General features: G+C 55.4%; 12 protein-coding genes across 12 annotated transcripts; 6 read left to right on the top strand and 6 right to left on the bottom strand.

Moving 5' to 3' along the window:
- Positions 1–1,516: 1,516 nt before the first annotated feature.
- On the top strand, positions 1,517–2,969 carry L226DRAFT_510963 (uncharacterized protein). Its single transcript, XM_067678278.1, has 3 exons — positions 1,517–1,822; positions 1,884–2,520; positions 2,572–2,969. Exons 1-3 carry the CDS (start codon positions 1,584–1,586, stop codon positions 2,890–2,892), a joined length of 1,197 nt encoding a protein of 398 aa, XP_067533656.1. The 5' UTR covers positions 1,517–1,583; the 3' UTR covers positions 2,893–2,969.
- Positions 2,970–5,213: 2,244 nt separating this feature from the next.
- On the top strand, positions 5,214–6,098 carry L226DRAFT_614341 (uncharacterized protein). The gene is made up of 3 exons (XM_067686622.1): positions 5,214–5,714; positions 5,766–5,828; positions 5,885–6,098. Exon 1 carries the CDS (start codon positions 5,235–5,237, stop codon positions 5,706–5,708), a length of 474 nt encoding a protein of 157 aa, XP_067533655.1. The 5' UTR covers positions 5,214–5,234; the 3' UTR covers positions 5,709–5,714; positions 5,766–5,828; positions 5,885–6,098.
- A 162-nt stretch (positions 6,099–6,260) lies between these two features.
- On the top strand, positions 6,261–7,007 carry L226DRAFT_614340 (uncharacterized protein). Its single transcript, XM_067686621.1, has 3 exons — positions 6,261–6,783; positions 6,835–6,904; positions 6,956–7,007. Exon 1 carries the CDS (start codon positions 6,301–6,303, stop codon positions 6,775–6,777), a length of 477 nt encoding a protein of 158 aa, XP_067533654.1. The 5' UTR covers positions 6,261–6,300; the 3' UTR covers positions 6,778–6,783; positions 6,835–6,904; positions 6,956–7,007.
- A 447-nt stretch (positions 7,008–7,454) lies between these two features.
- On the bottom strand, positions 7,455–9,105 carry L226DRAFT_614339 (uncharacterized protein). The gene is made up of 4 exons (XM_067686620.1): positions 8,815–9,105; positions 8,147–8,765; positions 7,747–8,088; positions 7,455–7,687 (listed from the first exon to the last, which is right to left on the bottom strand). Exons 1-4 carry the CDS (start codon positions 9,057–9,059, stop codon positions 7,580–7,582), a joined length of 1,314 nt encoding a protein of 437 aa, XP_067533653.1. The 5' UTR covers positions 9,060–9,105; the 3' UTR covers positions 7,455–7,579.
- A 366-nt stretch (positions 9,106–9,471) lies between these two features.
- Positions 9,472–10,150, bottom strand: L226DRAFT_614338 (uncharacterized protein). Its single transcript, XM_067686619.1, has 3 exons — positions 9,658–10,150; positions 9,549–9,606; positions 9,472–9,499 (listed from the first exon to the last, which is right to left on the bottom strand). The coding sequence occupies exon 1, from the start codon at positions 10,135–10,137 to the stop codon at positions 9,664–9,666; it is 474 nt and encodes a 157-aa protein (XP_067533652.1). The 5' UTR covers positions 10,138–10,150; the 3' UTR covers positions 9,472–9,499; positions 9,549–9,606; positions 9,658–9,663.
- A 605-nt stretch (positions 10,151–10,755) lies between these two features.
- On the top strand, positions 10,756–11,137 carry L226DRAFT_572528 (uncharacterized protein; the record flags this gene model as incomplete). The annotated part of the gene is made up of 2 exons (XM_067684691.1): positions 10,756–11,022; positions 11,099–11,137. The coding sequence occupies 2 exons, from the start codon at positions 10,756–10,758 to the stop codon at positions 11,135–11,137; spliced, it is 306 nt and encodes a 101-aa protein (XP_067533651.1).
- Positions 11,138–11,802: 665 nt separating this feature from the next.
- On the bottom strand, positions 11,803–12,724 carry L226DRAFT_561456 (uncharacterized protein). The gene is made up of 3 exons (XM_067683438.1): positions 12,191–12,724; positions 12,074–12,139; positions 11,803–12,021 (listed from the first exon to the last, which is right to left on the bottom strand). Exon 1 carries the CDS (start codon positions 12,668–12,670, stop codon positions 12,197–12,199), a length of 474 nt encoding a protein of 157 aa, XP_067533650.1. The 5' UTR covers positions 12,671–12,724; the 3' UTR covers positions 11,803–12,021; positions 12,074–12,139; positions 12,191–12,196.
- Positions 12,725–13,037: 313 nt separating this feature from the next.
- Positions 13,038–14,705, top strand: L226DRAFT_561455 (uncharacterized protein). Its single transcript, XM_067683437.1, has 3 exons — positions 13,038–13,370; positions 13,425–13,685; positions 13,743–14,705. The coding sequence occupies exons 1-3, from the start codon at positions 13,052–13,054 to the stop codon at positions 14,522–14,524; spliced, it is 1,362 nt and encodes a 453-aa protein (XP_067533649.1). The 5' UTR covers positions 13,038–13,051; the 3' UTR covers positions 14,525–14,705.
- A 567-nt stretch (positions 14,706–15,272) lies between these two features.
- On the top strand, positions 15,273–16,814 carry L226DRAFT_572525 (uncharacterized protein; the record flags this gene model as incomplete). Its single annotated transcript, XM_067684690.1, has 4 exons — positions 15,273–15,502; positions 15,563–16,178; positions 16,243–16,581; positions 16,644–16,814. 4 exons carry the CDS (start codon positions 15,273–15,275, stop codon positions 16,812–16,814), a joined length of 1,356 nt encoding a protein of 451 aa, XP_067533648.1.
- On the bottom strand, positions 16,642–17,764 carry L226DRAFT_111514 (uncharacterized protein). Its single transcript, XM_067672134.1, has 2 exons — positions 17,481–17,764; positions 16,642–17,427 (listed from the first exon to the last, which is right to left on the bottom strand). Exons 1-2 carry the CDS (start codon positions 17,674–17,676, stop codon positions 16,979–16,981), a joined length of 645 nt encoding a protein of 214 aa, XP_067533647.1. The 5' UTR covers positions 17,677–17,764; the 3' UTR covers positions 16,642–16,978.
- A 1,122-nt stretch (positions 17,765–18,886) lies between these two features.
- On the bottom strand, positions 18,887–19,503 carry L226DRAFT_536574 (uncharacterized protein). Its single transcript, XM_067681145.1, has 2 exons — positions 19,020–19,503; positions 18,887–18,968 (listed from the first exon to the last, which is right to left on the bottom strand). The coding sequence occupies exon 1, from the start codon at positions 19,494–19,496 to the stop codon at positions 19,026–19,028; it is 471 nt and encodes a 156-aa protein (XP_067533646.1). The 5' UTR covers positions 19,497–19,503; the 3' UTR covers positions 18,887–18,968; positions 19,020–19,025.
- Positions 19,504–20,991: 1,488 nt separating this feature from the next.
- L226DRAFT_614333 (uncharacterized protein) lies at positions 20,992–22,152 on the bottom strand. The gene is made up of 3 exons (XM_067686618.1): positions 21,975–22,152; positions 21,633–21,916; positions 20,992–21,577 (listed from the first exon to the last, which is right to left on the bottom strand). The coding sequence occupies exons 2-3, from the start codon at positions 21,838–21,840 to the stop codon at positions 21,129–21,131; spliced, it is 657 nt and encodes a 218-aa protein (XP_067533645.1). The 5' UTR covers positions 21,841–21,916; positions 21,975–22,152; the 3' UTR covers positions 20,992–21,128.
- Positions 22,153–23,758: the final 1,606 nt, after the last annotated feature.

Genomic DNA, 23,758 nt, shown 5'->3' with positions numbered 1-23,758 from the left:
AGTTTCACAGATATCTCCTACTGATGGCTCAGTCCGTGAGGTCTCCGCATGAGGATTACCAGCGACTCAGAGTCGGTCGTCGGTCATAAACTCAGAGTCCAATAGAGAAGCAATCCGCGTGCTGGTAAGCTTCGCTACCTGCACCTGCATGCAAGATGTTTCTAATGTTCTGCTTTCAGAGGAGATACATTTATTGTAAGTTGACTTGCTAACAATGCCAAGTGGCAAGGATACATCCTAGATACACCCTCGTTTGTTGGGCCTGGAGACCACTCTCCATGTCGCTCGAAAATTGAAAGATGTATGCAGACATCATCTAGATGCGGATGTCTGTACCACGCGGCCCTCCGCCCGCCCGTCCCGTCGAAGATCCCCCACGTCGCGCCCACGATCAATACACTGCACGTCCGCGTATACAACTACTCTGTCCTCTCCCAACTCTTTCTTCTCCATGCGGCCGAAATCCTCGACATCGACTTCACGCCTGCCTCGCTGAACGACATTAGGGCGCTGTGCGAGTTTAGCGAGTAGCATGGAGTTCCGACTGTTTGGCCGGCCGTATGAGTATTTCGGGCGGACAAGGTGAGCCCTTGCGGTGGTTCAAGGCTGGAAGATTTGGAGTGCTGAATTCATCTCTCCGCCGCTCAGGCTACACCACTCAGTCTCGAAGTCGCTGTGCCGCGCGCGATTCCCCCTTCCCTTCTCGCGCATTTCGCCATTCATGGCTTCAGGGGTACGAGCCGACCGCCGGTGGGGTCAAGCGCAAGTCGACCGCAGACCAAGTGAGTGGCAGTCTGTCGTCGCTTTCCTTGAATCAAGAGACACATCCGACCAAGCGCGCTCGGGGTACCGAGTCCAGGACGGATTCGGAGCGAGGGCCCACTCCGGTTGGTCGCATCTACACGGTGGATGAGGAGGAGGTCCCGGGATCGGGATAGTCGCGCGACGAGTAGTCCTGAAGTTGTTGTAAGTACCATGTGAGCTTCGCGTTGTCACGTCGTGTTACCACTCACGACCGACGACAGAGACGCTTCTGCAGGGTTGAGACGAAAGGTGGTCGGCTCGCATGCTTGAGGGCGAACGTGAAGCAGACTCTCTCATAGCTCGAGCCACAGTCTAATACATCTTTCACCCCCGACCTGGCTCGAAAGCCTTCGAGCCTCCCTACAACTTCGCTGTAACACCGATAGCCTTAGGTTACGTTACACTGAGCTCAACCCGAACCATGGGCAACCCGCTGAAAGTGCTGCCACGTTCATGATGGGCCAACGCGTGACGTCACGCGTCAGTACGCGACACTCGAGATGTCCGCAGACTTCATGTGAGCCCGTCAAGTACAAGTACTGTTAAAAGATACAGAGTCATTTCTCAAAGATCTTCTATGATCATATGTCTGGACGGCTAGTGGACTGGCCACGCAGCCATCCATAGACCCGTCTAGACTACATTGCCGAAAGCGTACTAGCTAAGCGAACTCGTGGGCGCTCACATACTCGGACTTTACTCCTGTCCACATCTGCACCAGAACGTCTCCTCCTCACAACACATCCTGAGAATAGGCCTTGAGAACTCAAATCATAATTATGGAGAAGATACGCACCTCGGTCAATTTGCACAAGCTGGACAAGGACGTGCCGTTCTATGACAACATGGAAAAGTACATCAGCACCAAAATATCCTGTCTCTCCAGCTACCGCGTCGAGCACGACTTCCAGAAAGAGGTGAGGGAGGCTTCTGCGTACCTCACAAAGTGGCAAGCTCCCGCACTCCTCGAGCGCGCCAATAATCGGGATGCAGATGCGATCCTTGAGCTGGCAATCAGGTACGCCACTGAATCGACTCGACTCCATTCGGAGAGCTGAAATATGATTTGCACATCGCAGATATTTGAGCGGGTGCGGAACCCGCAAGCAAAGCTCTGACGGCGCCCTCTACGTCCTCGACGCCTTCACAGACCCGTCCTGCGATCGCTCCCGCTACGTCGGTGACATCGCCTCCCGCGAACTCATGGCACAGGCGCACTCATGCGCGGCGCGTGCTCACTACGACAAGTTCCTCGCCTCACCCTCCGAACTCGCCGAGATTCAAGCTGACGAGCGCCGCTTCTCTCGCCCGGAGACCATCCGCCTGGGCGTCGGCCAGTCGCCCTTCGCGTATTTCATGCTAGCAGCGGACCACGCGAATGAGAGCGTCAAGCGTGGACTGGTCTCGCCCGTTGTCCTCTTGGTGGGGTTGAAGATCCGCGAGATCGGGGAGGTGCTTGGGGCGGACTTCCAGGAAACCGTCAAGCGCGCGAAGCGGTTCCGGCCGCTGTGGCGGGTGGTCTCTCGCCGGCTGGAAGAGATATATGCGGAGGAGCGCAAGCGGCAGGGCAAGATAGATCGGAGCCCGAATGCGTACGTGTGCGCTGCGGAAGGATGCGGGATTCAAGGAGAGAAGAAGGCCGCTCTGCGGGCTTGTGGCGGACGCTGTCCACCTGACCTCAAACCGCATTACTGCAGCTCGGAGTGCCAAAAGAAGGTACAGTCACGCTCGCAAGTGCTGTTGCCGCACGTTCATGTTTCGTCACAGGACTGGGCAAGACATAAGGCGATTTGCAAGCCAGGATCGACCGGGAAAGCGCTGAAAATTCCGGAGAAGGACAAGGCGAAGGCACTTGAGCTTTTCGAGCTGGGCGAGTCAGAAGATGGCGATGCGTTCGATGAAGAGGAGGTCGAGGAGATCAGCACGCAGGCCGATGGAAACGTGGCTGAAGACGTCCATCACGGTCCCGGACGGATTATCAACATTCCCGCCCCTGGCGCACCCGGTGGCTCCATCCAGATCTCGTCCAACACCATGGATCCGGAGTTTATGCGATCTCTGAGGGATGCGGCGTCGAAGATGCGGTAAGGTGGGCGATGGCGAAGTGGTTCTACACGTGTATCCGCTGTACTTACTCTCTTGAGATTTATCATCTTCATCTGGCCCTTGCCCGTCCGTATAGACATCCTCAAAATACCACAGCTGCGACGTTGGCGGTGGTCCCGCAGGTCACGATTGCGGGCGATAACTTAGACTACCACGGAAGTTGCCGATTGTCCTCTCCATCCGGCCGTGACGTGAGTCTTATTCGCTTCAAGCTTTTGTTCAACCACCACCTGCGCGTCATTCTCCTTCTCAGTCTGCACTTCACGAAGCTCCCTAGCTGCATCATGGACATCAGCCGCACCGATGTCAACATTCACAAGCTCGACCCCAACAAGAAATTCTATGTCAACATGGACAAGTACCTCCGCATCAAGGTCTCCTGTCTCTCTAGCTATCGCATTGAGCACGACTTCCAGAAGGAGCTGAATGAGTGCTCCACGTACCTTGCAAAGCACGATGGCCAAGCGCTGCTTGCACGAAATGATGATCCAGAGGCCGTCTTAGAGCTGGCAGTCAGGTACGTTGGTTCTGTATCACCATCGCTCACTATAATCTGACATCCTGCATACCCATCAAGATACCTTAGTGGATGCAATTCGACTCGCAAGCAGAGCCTTGAGGGCGCTCTCCACCTCATCGACATGATCCTGGACCGAGACCTCTGCTACGACCCCGATCACTACGTCGGCGACAAGGGCTCTGCCACCCTCCGTGCTCAGGCTCACTCCTGCGCTGCTAAGGCTTACTTCGGTAAACACGCGGCCACAATATACGAGCGCAAGGACATCGTCGAGGACGAGGAGCGCTTTGGTCGTCTCGAGACTCTCCGCATCGGCTTCGGATGCGCGCCCCTCGTAAACTTGTCTCTCGCGGCACAGCACGCGAACGAGAGCGTGAAGCTCGGACTGGTCTCTCCCGCCGTCATCCAGGTCGGACTGAAGCTGCGCGAGCTTGGCGAGGTGCTCGGTGTGGACGTGCAGGCGATGGCGAGCCTCTCGAAGAAGTATCGCCCTCTGTGGCGCGCGGTCGAGCGGCGCATCCAGGAGGTCTATGCCGAGGAGCGCAAGCTGCAGCAGAAGATAGAGAAGAGCCCGAATCAGTACGCGTGCGCTGCGGACGGATGCGGCATCCGGGGAGAGAGCAAGGCCGTTCTGCGGGCCTGCGCTGGGAAGTGTCCGCGTGACCTCAAACCGAGCTACTGCGGCAAGAAGTGCCAGGCGAAGGTACGGTCCTAGGAGCTAGTTCTATGCCTCCCGTCCGCTGATACTTGTGGCGACAGGACTGGCCGAGACATAGGGAGATCTGCAAGCCGGGCTCGACAGGCAAGGCTCCTCAAATCAAAGACAAGGCTAAGGCTCTCGAACTGTTCGAACTCAGCGATGCGGAGGACGATGACGAACAGGAAGACCATGTCACAGTAGAGAAACGCCCTGTGAGGCAACCGACGATCGCATCCGGAGTGAGTCCGCGCAGCCGAGGATACGTGGTCGATGTTCCGGCCCCGCACATCCAAGGAGGCTCCATCCACGTCACCTTGAACACGATGGACCCCGAGTTCATGCGCGCGTTCAGAGACGGGGTTGCAAAGCTTGTAAGCTCGTAGAATATACCTCTTTAGATGAACGAAACAAGAAAGAACCAAGAACGAGGCAAATTCGAGACGGCTGGAAGCCGCGTGTCGTCAAAATGTATTCAACCGTACAGTACGAACATGAAGTACGCGACCGGCGACTGCCCGAAGGCAAGGTGCATAGCGTCTGCGCGGCTGAGCTCGGTTGGTTGGGAGGGAGTGGGGAAGAGCTTGGGTGCTAGAAGTGAGGGGAGATAATCTCGCCGACGTGGCACGCGTGCGCGTAAGAATGGTCGGTAAAGATGCTGAGAAAGTGAGAGCACCTTTTAAACTTTGCTTCGACACTCCGCTCCCGCCTGAGTATCCGAAGTGGCCATGCCAGTGTCAATCCGCAAACTCGAGTTCTTTCGTATAGTGTGCTGGTCCTCGTAGTATTCTGAGGTCGTGAGACACGAGTCTCGATCTTCGCCGGTGCTGAGGCTGGGACGATGGCATAATATGGCTTGGTTCGCATAGTGCCTATGTAGCGAGGCACGTATCTGTGTCACATCTATATTCTTCGCCGCTCGCGCTGGAATGTCGCCAGTAGGTCAAGGAGAAAGAAGGAATGAATGAAGCTGCCGCCACAGTGAAGATGTCGACGCGTGACGTCACGGGTCAGAAAGTTCACACGCTCGAACACCGCAAGCACTGCCAGCGGCGTAGTTCTCTCTTCAGCTCCTCGCTGCCTTCTCCAACTCTGCAACCTCCAACTATGTCTGCCTCTGTGGCTTCAAGCTCCCTTGCGCCGAATACAGGCGATATCTACGACGTCCCCAGGGACAAGATAGTCCCTCAGGGGCCCCGCCCGACTCGCGCGTATGGTATCATCATCGACGAGGAGTGTATCCACCACCGTGCTTTAATCCTGCTCAAAGAGGAAGGACAAGATCCTGAACAGATGACTCCCACAGAGTTACGCAAAGCCGTACGCGACATGATGGCATTCACCCTTACCACTATCCCCGGCGATGTCTACCACGAGGTCCCAGGGCTTCCTCGCTTCAGACGCAACCTCCTCCTCATGAGCGAGTCCCAGGGAACGTATCTATTGGTATTCAAGGATGATAGCTCTCACTACGCAATGCAGTCGCATTTAGACCCGGAGGACGTGAAGAAGGCGAAGGTGTTTCTGGGTCTGCAACGGCAGGCGGCCAAGTGGCATTATGTCACTGGGGCTGTATACTGACCCGTCGTACGCCCTCCATGATTGTTTTTGTTACGAAAACTCACACTTTTGCCACAGATCGCTGCTCTCTCTCGATAGTATCTCGCGTTCTCGACATCTCTGGCACGATCATATTTGGATGTGAGTACACCTCCTTTCTGTTCTGTGTTGAATCTGGCTGACGGTATCTTGCGCAGCCGGATCTCCCTGCAGGATTCATCTCGTCTCTCGGTGCTTTCCGTTCCTCGCATATTCGTGTACATGTACAATAGGTTTGGACGGTTTAAGACCTCCTCGTAGCACATGTAGTTGCAACCACTCGACTCGACCCCTCTGTCTGCAGGAGCTAATACAGTAACTACTTGTCCTATGTATATGGTGCCTGATGGCTACAAAAATTATTTGCGTGTCAATGAAAGAAGGAAAAGAATGAGGTGCCGCGGACTGCAACATGTAAAGATCTCGACGCGTGACGTCACGCGTCGAAATCTTCACACGCTCGGACGCTGCAAGCCACTGCCGGCGCCGCCAGCACGACATACTAACGTACATACTTACATCTCTGTTCTCTCTCCTGCTTCTCTCGCCCTCTCCGAATCTGCATCTGCCAACAATGTCTGCCTCTGCCTCCTCGATCTCCGCTGCGCCACGCACATACGATCCATCTGACTTCCCCGAGGAAGTCGACGAGATAGTCCCTCAGGGCCCCCGCCCGACTCGTGCGTACGGGATCATCATCGACCAGGCGTGCATTCGACGCCGTGCCAAGATCTTGCTTAAAGAAGAGGGCCAAGATCCTGCACAGATGGAACCCAAAGAACTGCGCAAAACCATTCATGATATGATGGCATTCACCCTCACAACCATCCCCGACGACGTCTACTACGAGGTCCCCGGGCTTCCTCGCTTCAGACGCAACCTCATCCTCATGAACGACTCTAAGGGAACGTATCTGTTGGTATTCAAGGACGATAGCTCGTACTACGCGATGCAGTCGCATCTAGATCCGGAGGACGTGAAGAAGGCGAAGAAGTTCCTGGGTCTGCAGCGGCAGGCGGCCAAGTGGCATAACGTCGTTGGGGCCGTATGACCCGTCGTACGTCCTCTATCACTGTCATCGTCATTCTCACTCACACTCTCGTTATAGATACTCACTTTCTCTCGCATATCATCTCGTGTTCTCGACGTCTGCTCTGGCATGGTCATATTTTAAGGACGTGCGTGTACCCCCTTTCTTTGTCGATTCTGGCTGACATCATCTTACGTAGCCGGAAATCCATGCAGGTCTTCTCTCGTCTCGCCGTGTTCTCTGTTCCCGTCATATCCATGTACATTATCCGTGTACGTGTACAATAGGTTTGAATGTTCAGGAATGCTCCTCATAGTGCATGTGGTTGCAACCGCTCGTCTCGATGTCTCTGCCAGCCTGCAAGAGCTTACAGACCACTTCACCACTTCTCGCAAGTCCAACAAGTTGACCGCGGTCAGACCCCCCGCCTGGATCTTGCTGGCTGCCTAAAGCTCATTGCGTGTCTGGCGCAGTGTATGCTGTCGTCGCCCTTCCTGCGGGTCAAGACTGCATGCGTGCACGACCAACTTCCGGCATTCAAAATTTATCCGTCAATGCGTCTATACGCAGTGTGCACGTGCATACGTCTCACCACTCTGGCCTCGCTGACAAGTCTCTTAGAAAGAAGGATTGCGCAGAGCATTACGTGGGCGGCATGTCGCACAACGCGACGGTAGCGGACTCCATATGGGCTCGTGGCATAATGTACTCCCTACTTGTGAATCCTCCGTCCAATAATTGAGAGCGACCCTTGAAGGCGGGTCTGTGCCATAGGGCACGGGATGCCAGTCCACAGTGCATACGAATATCTGTCAATGTAGCGTCAAGGCCAGTCCAGTGGCGACCGCATCCGAGCCTTATTCTGCCCAGTCATAACGGGGCGGGATCTAAATTTGAGCGTCCGCCTCGCCTTTGTGTTTCGTTTACCGAGCTGAAATCACCATCATCATTCGTCTGTTCGTGTCCAATGTCTCGGACTACACAACTCACCTGCTTCATCTCCTCACGCACTGCCCGATGGACTTCGAACTCAAAGTACCACCTACAGTAGCGGAGGAACGCCGGGGTGAGCGTCCGCGTCTTGATTCGGATCCACTCGTCATGTCGGTACGGGCTCGGGTGGTACAAGTCGACGAAGATCTCCGCTCCGGGCTGGGGCGCCCAAATCTCGTCTGCGGACAAGACGGCATTCGGCGTGTTGTCCGGGTAGTCCAGCAAGCCGAGACTGTCCCAGTGCGAGCCTGATGGGCCGTCCTCCTCGGCGGGGAGCTCCTGGTATTTCCGGAATTGCGCGTCGCCCTGCTGGCAGACGCTGCGGTGTACGTGCCAGTGCTACAGTACGTCATCACCGGTAAGAAAGCGACAACTTAGATGTGCCATGCACACGTACCCTCCTTTGGCACTCTCGGCTACAGTAGTGCGGCTTCTTGTCCGGGGGACACGTCCCGCCGCAGGCCCTGAACGCTCCCTTGTGCGTCGCGCGCACATCGCATCCCGTCGTTGCGCATTGGTAAATGTCGTTGGTAGCCCAAGGCCCGCCCGCCTTGACGAACAGTTGGATCTCCTGCTCCATCTCGCGCTGCTCGTGCTCAGCATACACCTTCCACAGACCGTCCAGCATCGAGAACCCGTCCACATCTCGGATGCGCACACGGTAGCGGCCCCAGATTGACGTGAGCCAGCGTGCGATCCGGAGCACGATTGGAGGTTGTACGTTCCTCCGCGCGCACGCGTCCGCGCAGAACGCGGCCTTGTGCATCGTGTCCGTGTTCGAGATCGAGTAGAGCGAGTCTCCGTGCGGCAGCTTGAAGTACGCATCAAAATGCATCCACGCGCATGCGGCAATCGCACGTTGCTGGAGGCGGGCCGAGTAGTGATGGAGCGGAGGCAACCTGCGGCTCTCCCTTCCCACCCGTAGCCAGGGCATTTCGGCACCGACGAGGCGCTCCAGGATTTCCAAGACTTCCTTGAGTGTTAAATGCGATGGAACCTCGCACTCAGCCAGTCTCCTGTCGAGCGGGTGAGACTCATATGCATGTGCGGTGAGCATATCCGCACCTCATGCAGAGCTCCAGCATAAGCGGGGCGTTCTTCAGCTGCATGCCACGTAGCAGCTTGTCGTAAGGGTAGTTTTCGATGGACTTGATCGTCTGCTGGTAGACAGTACGGTAGTTCGCGGATGTGCGATGGTCATAGTAAATCTCTTGCTTGAGGATGACGAGGTTGTCTAAGTTCGGATACTTCGCAAAGTGTTCCCGAGGGATGTCGATGACAGCCTCGTGCACGATTCGTGACTTGGCCATATTGAGGCAAGCACTTGAGAGGTATGTGAAGGATAAGTTGGCAATGAGAGGGAAAGCCGGGACCAGCCAGTGCCGTCGCCGCTTGTCGTTGTGAACATTGCGGCCAGGCGGACGCCACGTGGCCGGCAAACCCAACCGACCGGGATTTAGCAACCTAGACGCACATCGTGTCAATTGGGCGTAAGTTCAGCTCGGAGAAGAAAGGAAATCTGACATATTAAGAGGATGAAGGTTCCTGCGACCTGCAAAGTTTCTTGCCTCACCTCTTCTGCTTCCAACCATCCAGAAGATCTGTGAGAAGCCGAGAGGATCGGTTGCAAGCTCGTGTGTGGTAATAGAGGAGAAAGTCTGAACATTACAGCCTATCGTACATTCACGGGAATATGCACGACACGGAGAACACAGAGAGACAGGCCCAGGAAACATGCAGGGGGATTCGGCTACGTAACATAGCGTCAGTCAGAATCAATAAGAGAAGAAGACCCGCACACGCTGTGTCAGAGGAGACGTCGAGGATGCGAGAAAATTCGCGAGAGTAAGCGACGATCTGTGACGAAAGTATGAGTTGTCGTAACGAAGACAATGATGGAGGACGTACGGCGGGTCAGTATACAGCCCTAACGACGTTATGCCACTTGGCCGCCTGCCCTTGCAGACCCAGGAACTTCTTCGCTTTCTTCACATCCTCCGGGTCCAAATGCGACTGCATCGCGGCGTACGAGCTATCATCTTTGAAAACAAGTAGAAACGTCCCCCTTGACTCGTTCATGAGGAGAAGGTTGCGTCTGAAGCGAGGGAGCCCGGGGACCTCGTAGTAGACGTCGTCAGGGATGGTTGTAAGGGTGAAATCCATCATGCTGCGAAGGGTCTTGTGTAACTCTTCGGGCGTCATCTTTTCAGGATCTTGGCCGCGGAATTCTTTAAGCAGGATCAAAGCACGGCGGCGGACACACTCCTGGTCAATGATGATCCCATACGCGCGGGTCGGGCGGGGCCCCTGAGGGGTTATCTCGTTGAGTTGCGTGAATGTGTCGGGTGTGAGTGGTACAGCGGAACTCGAGGTGGCAGAGGCAGACATTGTTGGAGGAGGCAGATGCGGAGAAGGCAGAGAGAAGCAGAAGAGAGAACAAGTATGTATTCATGTCGCGCTGGCGGCTGTAGCTTGCCACATTGTCCGAGCGTGTGAAGTTTTGACGCGTGACGTCACGCGTCGAAATCTTCATGCCATGGCAGTCGGCGGTAATTCTTTCTTTCCTTCTCTCACCGTCACCTACTAGCGACATAACAGCACGAAGAACATCAAAATAGCACAGATGCTTGCTTCGTGTACCAGGTCGACCAGGATATGCAGTTCCATCCTAACACTGGTAAGTACCTCAGTATTGAGCACAGGACTGCGGCCCGCCTCGAGCTCGCAATCAGGTACCGAAAAGCCGCACCGGCCCTTTGGATTTACGCTAACACCGTCACTCCAGATACTTGAGCGTGTGCGGAGTATTCAAATAAATCTCATATGGTGCTCTGAACTTTCTCGACGCCTTTACCCGATTTTTATTGCGACCCTCCGCGCTACGTCCCTCCCTGAGAATGGCACAAGACCACTCCTGCGCCGCTCATGCGCACTATAACAAGTTGCTCGCCTCTCCCGCCGAACGCACTGAGAACATACTAGACGAAGACAGGTTCAACCGCGCAGATGCCGTCTGCTTGGGTTCGGTCGCCGCTCGCATACCTCATGCTCGCAGCGCACTACGCAAACGAGAGCGTCAAACCGGACTACTCGCAGGTTGTTCTCGCTCTCTACAGCTCAATAATGGCATCTCTGAACCCGCCACAGGAAGCACCAAAATGGACGCATACGCCGGGGGAGATCTTGAAGTTGAGTATGGGCGCGGTTGAAGAGGAACGCGTCCGCCTGGACAAGATCGCTGCGCTCACGTCGGAGGAGTGCACTTTTGAGTCGGTGCGTTATCTGTCCTTTTTGAACTGGTTTGCGTGTCGTCGGCGATGTACTGATGGTGTGGAGGACGCATTGCTAGGTATTCGTGAGTACCCCTCTGCCTCTGTTTGTGATGTGAGGCCGTTGCGCCGGGGTCGGTAACCAATGCGCACACAGTTGGCCCTGGAAGATATGTACGACCTTTCGATGAACAATCACCACCGTTCAGACCAGCCCCCATCCCGTTCGACGCCGATGATGTCCAGCACCCCTCCGGACCATCAGTGCTATGCCGTCAAAGTATTCCTAGGTTGTCCTTCTGTACTACCAATAGTAGAGGAAACGGCGGTTTATTAGTGGTGTACGCAAAAGGCTTCACGGTTGGTGGCGACTCGGAACTCCCAACGTCGAGCTTACCATGGATTGACAGTTGGAGTTTGGACTCATGGCTAGATTGATGATAGCTCACGATGACGGAGTCGATTATTCCAGGTTTGCACGAAGGCTACGATTGTCACAGAGGATTAAGCACATCTCGGCGTCACGATGTATGCAGGAGGAACGACTGCTGGGTTCACGAGCCTGAAACGTCCCGAGTCCTTGACGACGCGTTGTGCATACATGCAGCCTTGCCCTGCGGGATGCGCGAGGGCAGAATACATGCGAGAACGCACAGAGCTTTCAGACATCCATGGAGTTCTAGGCGGGCGGTCCAACCGCCGTCAAGTGGCCAGAAAATCAGCGCTTCCCGGTAACCCAGCCATTTATACGTAGTCATCACAAAGGACAAGGTCTTGAAAAGTCACGGTATTAGCTCGTCCAGACAGAGACGTCGAGACGAGTGGTTGTAAGCTCAGAGGAGAAATCCGTGGACATTCCAACCTATATGGTACATTTACATGAATCTGCGAGGAACGGAAAACACAGAGACGAGATATGCGAGGGACGGACAACATGGAGAGATGAGATACGCGAGGAACGAAAAACACGGAGAGACGAGATGAAGCCTGCAGGGAGATCCGACTATGGAGAAATAGCGTCAGCCAGTGTCAACATGGAAAGGAGGTCCACGCACGTCCAAACATGATGCGTCAGAGGAGACGTCGGGAACGCGAGATGATATGCGAGAGAAAGTGACGATCTACGACGCGAGTGTGAGTGGGAATAACGAAGACGGTGATAGAGGGCGTACGGCGGGTCAGTATACAGCCCCAGTGACATAATGCCACTTGGCCGCCTGCCGTTGCAGACCCAGGAACATCTTCGCCTTCTTCACGTCCTCCGGATCTAGATGCGACTGCATCGCGGCGCACGAGCTATCGTCCTTGAATACCAATAGATATGTTCCCTTGGACTCGCTCATGAGGAGGAGGTTGCGTCTGAAGTGAGGAAGCCCTGGGACATCGCGGTAGACATCAGCGGGGATAGTGGTAAGGGTGAATGCCATCATGTCGCGAATGGCTTTGCGTAATGCTTTGGCAGTCATCTGTTCAGGATCCTGTCCCTCCTCTTTGAGCAGGATAATGGCACGGCGACGGATACACTCCTCGTCGATGATGATCCCATACGCGCGAGTCGGGCGGGGCCCCTGAGGGACTATCTTGTCCCTGGGGACGTCGTAGACATCGTCTGTGAGTGACGCAGCGGAGCTCGAAGTGGCAGAGGTAGACATTGTTGGAGGAGGAGGCAGAGGATCTGGTGAGTGAGTGATGGATGCGAGACAAGGTCAACCCACGACCACTGACGCCATGGTCCCGTATGCTTATGTAACTTGGTTTGGGCGTCACACGCGTACCCGAACTGAGCGCTTCCCCCTTCCTTTGTCGTAAGGCAATTGTGCTCATGACAAACAATGAATGTCAAGAACATACGATAATATCGAAGGCCCAGGGCTGCACAGATCGGCGCATCAATTGATCCTGCCGCTTTCCTCGCGCGATGTATGGCAATTGTTCGTTTGTGTTTTGTTCACAGCCGCCATTGTTCCCTAACCTGCATATAAGCTGTTTGACAGTCGGAGACTCACGCCAGTGAAGTCACTTCTTCCTCCACCATGTCCGACTCTGACCCTCTTACCTTCACAATTGCCATTCCACCTCCCTTTGTTTCCGGAAAGCCCATCGAGGATAATGTCGCGTTTGCCTACTCTTGCACGCAAAACCGTCGCAACTTCGAGGCTCCCTGGTACGGGCCTCTCAATCAGACAGGCTCCAAAGTGGTCGACTTTCCCATGCCCATCGGTACCTTGTCCGTGCTACCACAACATCCCATCTCGATATCAAGCGCGAAGTTGTACCCGCCGGTCAACAGGCCCGATGAGATTCGCGCTGCGTTTCCTGATGGATACAGCGACGATGACACTGATGCTCCTGGTAAGTTACGACAACTTCGCACTACCATGCTGGAACTGATGACAGCATTACTAGAGGGCGATCGTCTTCGAAGATCCACTCGTGTCAAACAGCTTCAGCCACGTGCTGGTCCTAGCACGGGAAATCCGGCTAGTACGGGTGGTCGGAAGAACCGCTCAGATGCCCAAAGAGACGCAGCCATCCGAAAGCAACTGAAGAAGTACTATGAATACACGAGAGAAAACCCGAGTCCCACTCCGTCGCCTCCGTCTTCACCATTGCCTCCACAAGTTCCGTCTCAGGGTCATGAGCAGTCCCATGGCCCCGAAGAGCCAGGCAAGTAGCATTCAGACGATCTGCCACTGCGAACTCATATTTATTTTTATAATACAGGGTTCCCCAATGATGAGCCGATAGACGTGGGCGATATATCCTTCCAAGTCTCCTCCCACGCCAGCGCCTCGGACCGCCGAGCGGACGATAACTACCCCGACCTGCTTTTCAACCATTCGATCACGCTCACCATGCGCAAGCCTGCTTCGGTCGAGGCCCTTCCCTCTTGGAAGGGTCGAAGAGGCCTCAAAGTGGTACATCAGTGCAGTCCGGCGATTCTCGAGGCAAAGCGAGGGCCAAGTCGCTGCATGCGCGGACAGGCGCTCGATAGGGCGATCGAACGCCTACTTCAGCAGGCGGAGCGCGACCTCTTGACTTACATCTCCGCATACTTTATGGCGGACGAACACGCATCTGCAGTAATCGGTATTTCTACCGCGGGTGGGTACTGGCGCTGGGCAGTGGTCAAACGCGCAGACGTGCCCGAATACGAGTTGCTCCTGCGGGAGTTTGCCTTAAGGGGTCAAGAAATGCTCGATCTGAAGAAATTCCAGAAGCATTTTCATGCTCTGTTCAATGGCCACCCGTGGCAATACCTCGGAGAGCCAGAGTCCGATGCAGAGTGGACGAAGCTTCGAGACGAGGCGCTGATACCACTACTCGAGGCCCATGCTACTGACTATCCTGAATTTATGCAGTGGTTACAGCCCGAGACCGTCAAAGGAAAGGGGAAGATGAAGCAGTTCCCGGTGGGGAAGAGTGGCAAGGGCAGGAAGAGCGGTACGCCACCGGTAGCTCTGCGGCGCTCGACCAGGGTTCGACGCCAGGTCGTCCACAAATGACTTGTAGGAGCCTCGGATGCGGTCATCGAACATGGTCTCAGATAATAGTATGTTTCCAACCCACATCGCCCGCGCATCAGCTTGTGTAATATATGCCTATATGTACTTTCGTTTCCTATCTCGTATACTCCGCACTCGCATTGTTTCCACCGGCATGTCAGTCACGCATACCAGCTCGTGTGCTTACGGCAAGTCGTGCTCGTCGCCGTACCTTGAGAGACTGGAGAATTTCGGCGCACTAATGAACTTCTCGTTGGGATGGAACTCTGATATCGAGGAAACCACTTCTTTGCTGGAGCGCGCGAAGCTTCGACGCGTGACGTCACGCGTAATGGAAATTCGTGACCATGTTCGCGGGCCAGGCTGAGTCTGGCGGTCTTCCCTGGCGTGCCGCGTCTGCTACTCGACCTCGAGTGACAATTTCGCTGCTTGTCTCCTATGCTTGCACTCTTGAACGGGTTTCGTTGGACTCCTCCGACTCGTCCCCGCGCTCCGCGACATACAACGCAGCTCGGACTGGCATGCCAGACCGTCCCCCGCCGTACGGACTCGGCAATTCATGCGTGGCACAGGCAATTAAAACATTCATTGATATGGGATAGGCGACCTGGACTCCGGGCCGGACTCCGATCTTGATAGTGCGCGACGCACTACTGAAGCCGCCCTCCGATATCTCCACAATACACATCACTGTATACTTTGAACGTGGATTGCTCACCGTATATCACCATCCACGCTGCACAGACTCATGCACGAGGCCGTGCTGAACATCCCTCGGGAGTACTTCGCCGCTTACCCGAACCTCGATAACCTTGTCATCCTCAAGCAGGAAGTCCTCTACGATCACCGTGCGCGAATCCCCGATTGTCGAGCAATATACGAGCAGTCAATTCGCTCCATCAAAGAATATCCGTACGAGAAGCTCCGGCGTGGCAGCGAGCTTCTTAATGGGCCGCTCATGCTGGAGTACTGTCTGAGGTAATATCGTCTTCATCGTATCCTAATGACACCGAGCTAACTTCGTCCGCTGCGGCACAGGAGGCTAACCGAATGCGAGACTCCTCCAGATCTTTCCATTGATAGTGTTTTGGAGATGCTAGAGAGCCTCACTGGTGTTAATATGCCGTGGCTTGAGGAGACGGAGCGGCGGAGGACACCACTGCGCATCCAGTCCACTTCCCACCGCCTTCGGCAGCGTGCCTTGGCCGCCTGTGCATGGACATACTTCAGCGCCCACTTCAGTCTTCCTCATAGTGACACTTTCTACGCTATGGCGAATAGCGAGGTCGTCCAGAAAGCTGCGTTCTGCGCAAACCTGTGCGCGGAGCAGGGCCTGCAGCCGCCCATCGTGCTGCGGATCACGACATGGTTCGCCTCGCTGCGCCAACGATATGGCGTCGATATACAGAAGTCGGAAGCGCTTTCTGGGATGACGACAGCTTTGTGGAAGGCCGACGCGGGGCGCCAGCAACGCGAAGTAAAGAACGCGGTGGACCGCTACTTCAAGAGGAACGCAACCAGTAACGACGTCTACACATGCGCAGCGGCGGGGTGCCATGTGCAGACGGCGCACAAGAGCGCCTTCAGGGCGTGCGGTGGGACCTGTCCCGCAGAGAAGAAGCCGAGCTATTGTAGCCGTCGATGCCAGAGGAAGGTACGTGTTGGCTAGTAGAGAGGGACTCTGCGTCTGTTTGCTTGCTGACATTCTGCTACCGTAGCACTGGTATGTCCATCGAGACGTCTGTCGTGGACATCGAACGGAGGACATCATTACCGTAGCAAACGACGATGACAGTTCTTGCTGGGTCGATTCCGAGTCCGTCGCCGAGGCTTACCAGACGGACTTGTCCCGGGCGGAAACTATCTTGCGTACGTCCGAAATCTGGGAACCGCAGCCCGGCACAGAGATCTTTGTAGATTTCCTCCATCCGAGCCCAACCAGGAGGAAAGAGTTCATTCGCATCCGGACGCGTACGCTCAGCCCTGCATTCCTCCGCTTTGTCAAATGGTTCTATGAGAAGATACTCCCCCGGACGATGTGCACACATGTTTCAGAAGTAAGCTCCATGTTCCCGACTATTAAGGCGCACTTAGACTCGCTCACACACGTCAAACGCAGGTTAATGAGCGGAATGCTAAGGCGAGGCGGAGGCTCCGAGTCAAATTCCGGTCTGTCAAGACTGGCTCCAATGTGACTCGCGTTGAGTGGAAGCCGCGCCAGCGTTCGAAGAGCCGCAAACCCCGAGGCCAGCCTCAGGATCTTTGCCGCGGAAGCACACCTTCTTGCTAGGTTCGTATCTCGTATGTTCAGACGCGACGCGACGGTTCATGCGGAATCCCAACGTTAGCGTGTCAGTTACCATACGAATAGTCGAGTATAGACTACACCACATGCTTGTACTCGTACACACGCCTACTGAAGTCCGGAACATCGTCCCGATGCGTCCTATTGCCTCATCTCGGCGTGTACGGGGGAGGAACAATCGCAGGATCGACAAGCCTCAACCCGGAATCCACCGCCTGCTCCACTGTGACCGCCTGCGCCCGCTCGACGTCGATGGGGGCCGGCCGCTTGACCGTTATCATGCGCACGAGCCCAAGCTTGGTGCGCGTCGCCGGAGGGGGACTCGGGACCGTTAGCAACGCGCTCTCGAGAGAACTTGAGCTCTTATCCGAGTACGGCCACGTCTTGCCCTCAGCCGCAGATGGGGGAAACGCTGCGGTCATGGGGGTGACGGTGAATGCGTCCGACGAGAGGAGGGACCCGGTGGCTGGCAAGGATGGGAGCTGCTTCTCTGAAGACGGCGGGCTTGAGTGATATGGTACATCGCCTAGGGACAATACGAGGCTTCGCCTGCGCGCTCTCCGAGGCGCTTCTAGCGTCGGACGAGTTTCCGCGTCGTCTTATTCAATCATTAGCCTCAGGATACAATTGGCACCCTGCGAGAGGACGTACTTATCACGATGCGAGAGGGAGCAGACCGCCTTCGCGCTCTCCGTTTGACCAACCAGTATCCGAAGAAGATCGCGAGGAGGATGAGGACGACGCTGCCTGCTGCGGCTCCGCCGATGATGGCGTCTAGCTGCCCGCTGGCAGTTGCTGTCTCCGAGATGTCAGAGTCTTGCGTCTGGCGCCCTGTCAAGAAGGCCATGTGCCGCGTGCGACGTCGCAGAGATGATCGAAGGCGAAGGTGAGGAATAGCTGAGGGTATATAGGGTGTCCTAGCCTAGGATGTTGGACCTGCGTTGGAACACTAGTATGAGCATGATACAAGCCTTCCCTACAATATGCGGCTCACTATAAGCCCACCACGTTATGTTTCCACAACAGTGTGTAGTACGGCCTGCAGCAGACGGTGTTGGGAATCCTGCACTAGGGATCGTCGTCAGGTCGTCAGGTCGTCCGCAGTAGTGGTCCGGCCACTGTCCTGCCAGATGTCGTCACGGGAGAACGAAAAAGAGCCTGCTCTGGGAGAGGGATGGCAACAAAAGGAAGTGGGGGTGCGCGAAGAAGCGAGGAACGCAGCTATTGCGCGAGGGACCACGGTTGGAGAGAGCACTGCATGCGACACCGGTCTGATGGTCAATTCAGGCTAACCGGAAGTGGGATTGAAGTATATCACATACCTCAAATACGCTCTCTGTGTGCCTTAAGCCTTCCATGGCGCAGCTGAGCATCGAGGCAGTGTCTGTCAATGAAATGATCCCGAGGACGAATCGCGCTTGCGCATCACACTTGCGGCCGCGTGGCATTTGCTACGTCTGATGGCCTCGACAGCTGCGGTGACAAACCTAATACATAGTGCCACACCTCGCCAGGATGCTCGCACATCTTGAGGCTATCTCGGAATTGTTGTTCAGTAACAGGCATGGTAGGGTACATGAGGAACATCATATCGTGGCTTCGAAAGTGCAGCTAGCCGCCCTCCCAACCTTCATCGTTGACGGACCTAATAAGATTTGCAGCAGGCCATGCACGATGCAGGTTCGCCTTCTGATCGACAGTATGATGGCAAATGCGCCCAGCGAAATACCACCACATAGTATGAGCTTGTCGAGATACGGGTACGCTTGGTAGTAGTCCGGAGGGTCGTCGTCGTCCGCAACAACCTCAGGGATGAATCGATGATGTTCGTCATGGCTGCGGAGAGATGAAATTTGCGAAGAGCGGAAAACACAGAGAAACGAGATGAAGCTTGCAGGGAGATCTGGCTACGTAAGATGGCGTCAGCCAGAATCAACATGGAAAGGAGGTCTACACACGTCCAAATATGATCGTGCTGGGTCGCACGTAGCCGCGGAGTAACGCATGTGCGTGAACTCGGGCTCGTTCCGTTGTCCGCACATGTTCAGCAGTTTCGTGGGCACCGCAGAGTCGAGCACGAAGTTGCCGTGGAACAGAGGCGTCGAGAACGCGAGATAATATGCGAGAGAAAGCAACGATCTGTGACGAAAGTGTGAGTTGTTGTAACGAAGACAATGGTGGAGGACGTACGGCAGGTCAGTATACAGCCCCAGTGACGTTATGCCACTTGGCCGCCTGTCGATGCAGACCCAGGAACTTCTTCGCCTTCTTCACGTCCTCTGGGTCTAGATGCGACTTCATCGCGACGTACGAGCTATCGTCCTTGAAGACCAGCAGATATGTCCCCTTGGAGCCGTCCATGAGGATGAGGTTGCGTCTGAAGCGAGGAAGCCCGGGGACCTCGTAGTAGACGTCATCGGAGATGGTTGTAACGGTGAAATCCATCATGGTCTTGCGTAGCTCTTTGGGATCCATCTGTGCAGGATCTTGGCCCTCCTCTTTGAGGAGGATCATGGCACGGCGTCGAATGCACTCCTGGTCGATGATGATCCCGTACGCGCGAGTCGGGCGGGGGCCCTGAGGGACTATCTCGTCGACTTCCTTGGGGAAGTCAGATGGGTCGTATGTGCGTGGCGCAGTGGAGATCGAGGAGGCAGAGGCAGACATTGTTGGCAGATGCAGATTCGGAGAGGGCGAGAGAAGCAGGAGAGAGAACAGGGATGTAAGTATGTATGTTAGTATGTCGTGCTGGCGCCGGCAGTGGCTTGCAGCGTCCCAGCCGTGTGAAGTTTTGACGCGTGACGTCACGCGTCATGGAAATTCGTGGCCTGGCTGAGGCTGGCGGTCTTCCCCTGCTACCCGGTTCCTGCCACTACTCGACCTCAAGTGACAACCTAGCTGCTTTTCTCCCATGCTTTCAATCGTGAACGGGACTCCTCCGACTCGCCCCCGCGAAGTTCCGCGACATTCAACGCAGCGACTGGCATGCCAGACCCCCGCCGTACGGACTCTACAATTCAAACATTTATTGATATGGTATAGGCAACTGGCTCGACTAATGCACTGGTTACTACCGTCTGGCAACCTGAAGCTGCTTCGCCGGTAACAAGGTCAGGCCTGGAGCCGGACTCCGATCTTGATGGTGCCCGACGTGAAGCCGCCCTCCGACATCTCCACATCATCGTAAACTTTGGACGTGGATTGCCTACCGTATATCACCATCCACGCTGCCCAGAATCATGCACGAGGCCGTGTTGGACATTCCTCGGGAGTACTTCGCCGCTTACCCGAACCTCGATAAGCTTGTCATCCTCAAGCAGGAAGTCCTCTACGATCACCGTGCGCGAAACCCCGATTATCGAGCAATATACGAGCAGTCAATTCGCTCCATCAAACGATATCCGTACGAGAAGCTCCGGCGTGGCAGCGAGCTTTTTAATGGGCCGGTCATGCTGGAGTACTGTCTGAGGTAATATCTTCTTCATCGCATACTAATGTCACCGAGCTAACTTCGTCCGCTGCGGCACGGGAGACTGACCGAATGTGAGACTCCTCCAGATCATTCTATTGATGGTTTTTTGGAGATGCTAGAGAGCCTCACTAGTATCGATATGCCGTGGCTCGAGGGGACGGAGTCATTCGCATCCGGACGCGCACGCTCAGTCCTACCTTCCTCCGCTTTGTTAAATGGTTCTATGAGAAGGTACTCCGCCGGACGGTGCGCGCGCATGTTTCAGAAGTAAGCTCCATGTTCCCAACTATCAAGGCGCACTTAGACTCGCTTACATGTCAAAGGCAGGTTAATGAGCAGAACGCTGAGGCGAGGCGGAGCTCCGAGTCAAATTCCGGTCTGTGAAGACTGGCCCCAATGTGACTCGCGTTGAGCGGAGGCCGCGCCAGCGTTCGCAGAGCCGCAAACCCCGAGACCAGCCTCCGAAGTATGTTGAAACAGTCGAACATGAGATATCTTGTGAAGCTAAAAAGTTTCTGATAGGTGAAACAGAGGGGATCAAGTATTATGCGGCAAGATCCAGGTTCGCATACCGCGCAAGCACACCTTCATGCTAGGGTTCGTATCTCGTATACTATTCAGACGTGACGCGATGGTTCATGCACAGTGCCAACAATTCACGGTACATTGAGTCGAGGATACAAATACATGCCCGCCAGTGTACTCGTACATGCACAGTCCCAACATTTTATGGTACATTTCGTCGAGTCTACAATACATGCCTGCCCGTGTACTCGTACATGCGCTCGTTGAATGTTGGGGAAATGGTCATGAATGGTCCTATCACATCATGTCGGCGTGTACGGGGGAGGAACAATCGCAGAATCGGCAAGCCGCAACCCAGAGTCCACCGCCTGCTCCACCGTGGCCGCTTGCGCCCGCTCGATGTCGATTGGGGGCGGCCGCTTGACCGTTATCATGCGCGCGAGTCTGAGTTTGGTGCGCGTCGGCGGCGGCGGACTCGGGACCATGGACAACGCGCTCTCGAAAGAACCTGAGCTCTTCTCCGAGTACGGCCACGTCTTCCCAACAGCCACAGACGGGGAAAACGCCGCGGCCATGGGGGTGACAGTGAATGCGTCCGACGAGAGGAGGGTCCCAGCGGCTGGCAAGGGTGGGAGCGGCTTCTCTGATGTTGGCGAGCTTGAGTGGTATGGTATATCGCCTAGGGACAATACGAGGCTTCGCCTGCGCGCTCTCCGAGGCGCTTCTAGTGGCGGACGAGACTCCGCGTCGTCTAGTTCAGTCACTCAGCTTCGGGATGCACTTGGTCTGGCCGCGAGAGGACGTACTTATCACGATGTACGAGAGAGCAGACTGCCTTCGCGCTCTCCGTTTGACCAGCCAGTATCCGATGAAGATTGCGATGAGGATGAGGACGACGCTGCCTGCTGCGGCTCCGCCGATGATGGCGTCTAGTTGCCCGTCCGAGCTGGCAGCCCCTTCTGTCTCCGAAATGTCAGAGTCGAGTTGGGCTTGGCGGCGTGTCAAGAATGCCATAAGCGACGTCGCACATCTGGTTGAGGGCGATGGATGGCTGGGGGTATGTGAGGCGGACCTAAGTGGAAGCTTAGGGCTTCGACCCGCGGAGACAGACTGAGCATGACAAGTCGATCGTGAAGTACGCGGCTCACCATAAGCCCACAGCGCTAGGTTGAACCAGCAGCCCGTAATACGGCCTACAGTAGACGGTGTCGGGGATCCCGTTGTACCAGGGATCGTCGTCAGGTCGTCCGTAGTAAGTGGCCCGACCACTGTCCTGCCCGTGCGTGCCGATGTCGTCACGGGCGAAGGAAAGGAGCCTGCTCAGGACGAACGATGGGAATAAAAAGGAAGTGGATATACATCGCAATCAACAAAAGAGCTCGGAGAACGCAGCTGTTGCGCCACCGTTGGAAAGAGCACTGCATGCGACACCGGTCTAATGTCAATGTGGTCGGATGCGTGATCAAAGTAGGTCGCATACCTCAGATACACAGTTACACTCTCTGCGCATCTGAGAGTCGAGGCAGTGTATGCCAATGAAATGATCCCAAGGACGAATCACGCGCACATATCACACTTGCGGCCGCACTTGTTACTGCCTATACTGATGGCCTCGACAGCTACAAACCTAATAGCACCACACGTCACCAAGATACTCACACATCTCGAGGCTATCTCGGGCTTTGTGTCCAGTAATAGGCATGGTAGGATACACGACGAACATCACATCGTGGCGTACCACCAGGTAGTTTCGAAGGCGCAGCGAGGAACTGGCCGCCATCCCAACGTTGATCGTTGACGGACCTACTAAGGTTTGCAAGAGTCCAAGTGCGATGACAGACTCGCATTCTGGCCCGTCATCTATCCGTATGGATTTCAGCGATAGTCGGATGGCAAGTGCGCCCGGCGAAACACACCACCACTTTCGGAGTCCGAACGCACCTCTACATTGAAATCTCGAAGTGCAGTGATACGACCATGAGCGGAAGCTTGACAGACACATATCAAAATCGAGCCGTACCAAGGATCCGCGAGCATCAAGTATGGCGAAAATGTCCTAGTAGCAAAGTGATTGCGACAGGATAGCGTAGATCAGTGACGACGAAGCAGGAGTTACGGTAATGAGTGTGATATCGATACTCAGTGACGATGACTGAATGACCAGGGCAATCATCTAGGAGCTACCGCGGACCGGCGTCGTCCTCCTCTGCTGCACCTGGGCTATCGTCCGCCCAACTCGTACCAAACGCAGTTTGATAATCCGTCTTGATAGGGTGTTCCTCTCTACACGCTAAAAGGAAACAAGGTCAGAACTTGATGGAGGGCTGCTCGGCTGCGACGTGGAACGAGTGTCCGAGTTTCCACGTCATGCGTCGTGGACAATCTGGGGATAGCTCGTTGAGCTCCTTTTTGCCTGAGGCGGAAGGCCCAGACAACCCTCGCAAGTCCCATGAGCGAGTTCTCCGGACACCCTCGATCGCCTCGTCTCCTGCTGGAACTTCCAAAAGAGACGATGTACTGCGAGCCGCCGCTACCCCCTGCACGCGCGAAGTGTCCTAGGTGTGACATAGATCTAAGCGGGTGCTCGAACTGGTCCGGGGTGTATGTATATGGCAGACATAAACGGTGGAGGTTGGAGCGGTTTCGGGGCAGCCAGGCGAAGCAGGTTCTGAGGGTCGAGCTCGCAGACACCAACGGGGAGACGAGCGTGTTCCAGGTCACAATCGTGGAGCACCAGATAGGCGGATGGTCGCGGAGAATGAGGAAGGACAAACTTCACAGGGAGACGGCGGAGGACCTTGGGTCGTCGTGAGTGATGATTCCAAGTCACAGGAGGGCGATACACATACCGGTACCTCAACACTTTGTCTTTCGTCGTGTAAGCTTCAGAACGGGCCATCATGGCAGCTGAGTGCGACTGCCCACAGGATCA

This window comes from Lentinus tigrinus (genome assembly GCF_003813185.1).
Source record: "Lentinus tigrinus ALCF2SS1-7 unplaced genomic scaffold L226scaffold_19, whole genome shotgun sequence".
Classification (NCBI taxonomy): Eukaryota; Fungi; Basidiomycota; class Agaricomycetes; order Polyporales; family Polyporaceae; genus Lentinus; species Lentinus tigrinus.
The sequence above is the reverse complement of the archived record's forward strand: the minus strand, read 5'-3'. Positions and strand labels throughout refer to the sequence as shown.

Bases quoted from the DNA above. Each gene is read 5' to 3' on its own strand.
- L226DRAFT_614340 (XM_067686621.1), top strand. From the start codon at position 6,301: ATGTCTGCCTCTGCCTCCTCGATCTCCGCTGCGCCACGCACATACGAT.
- L226DRAFT_536574 (XM_067681145.1), bottom strand. From the start codon at position 19,496: ATGTCTGCCTCTGCCTCCTCGATCTCCACTGCGCCACGCACATACGAC.
- L226DRAFT_614338 (XM_067686619.1), bottom strand. From the start codon at position 10,137: ATGTCTGCCTCTGCCACCTCGAGTTCCGCTGTACCACTCACACCCGAC.
- L226DRAFT_510963 (XM_067678278.1), top strand. From the start codon at position 1,584: ATGGAGAAGATACGCACCTCGGTCAATTTGCACAAGCTGGACAAGGAC. The intron at 1,823-1,883 runs GTACGCCACTGA...TGCACATCGCAG, and splicing joins ATCCTTGAGCTGGCAATCAG to ATATTTGAGCGGGTGCGGAA. The intron at 2,521-2,571 runs GTACAGTCACGC...GTTTCGTCACAG, and splicing joins GCTCGGAGTGCCAAAAGAAG to GACTGGGCAAGACATAAGGC.
- L226DRAFT_614341 (XM_067686622.1), top strand. From the start codon at position 5,235: ATGTCTGCCTCTGTGGCTTCAAGCTCCCTTGCGCCGAATACAGGCGAT.
- L226DRAFT_614333 (XM_067686618.1), bottom strand. From the start codon at position 21,840: ATGGCATTCTTGACACGCCGCCAAGCCCAACTCGACTCTGACATTTCG. The intron at 21,578-21,632 runs GTACGTCCTCTC...TGACTGAACTAG, and splicing joins TCTCTCGTACATCGTGATAA to ACGACGCGGAGTCTCGTCCG.
- L226DRAFT_111514 (XM_067672134.1), bottom strand. From the start codon at position 17,676: ATGGCCTTCTTGACAGGGCGCCAGACGCAAGACTCTGACATCTCGGAG. The intron at 17,428-17,480 runs GTACGTCCTCTC...TGATTGAATAAG, and splicing joins TCCCTCTCGCATCGTGATAA to ACGACGCGGAAACTCGTCCG.
- L226DRAFT_561455 (XM_067683437.1), top strand. From the start codon at position 13,052: ATGTCCGACTCTGACCCTCTTACCTTCACAATTGCCATTCCACCTCCC. The intron at 13,371-13,424 runs GTAAGTTACGAC...CAGCATTACTAG, and splicing joins CGATGACACTGATGCTCCTG to AGGGCGATCGTCTTCGAAGA. The intron at 13,686-13,742 runs GCAAGTAGCATT...TTTATAATACAG, and splicing joins CCATGGCCCCGAAGAGCCAG to GGTTCCCCAATGATGAGCCG.
- L226DRAFT_561456 (XM_067683438.1), bottom strand. From the start codon at position 12,670: ATGTCTACCTCTGCCACTTCGAGCTCCGCTGCGTCACTCACAGACGAT.
- L226DRAFT_614339 (XM_067686620.1), bottom strand. From the start codon at position 9,059: ATGGCCAAGTCACGAATCGTGCACGAGGCTGTCATCGACATCCCTCGG. The intron at 8,766-8,814 runs GTGCGGATATGC...CCCGCTCGACAG, and splicing joins ATGCTGGAGCTCTGCATGAG to GAGACTGGCTGAGTGCGAGG. The intron at 8,089-8,146 runs GTACGTGTGCAT...GACGTACTGTAG, and splicing joins GCCGAGAGTGCCAAAGGAGG to CACTGGCACGTACACCGCAG.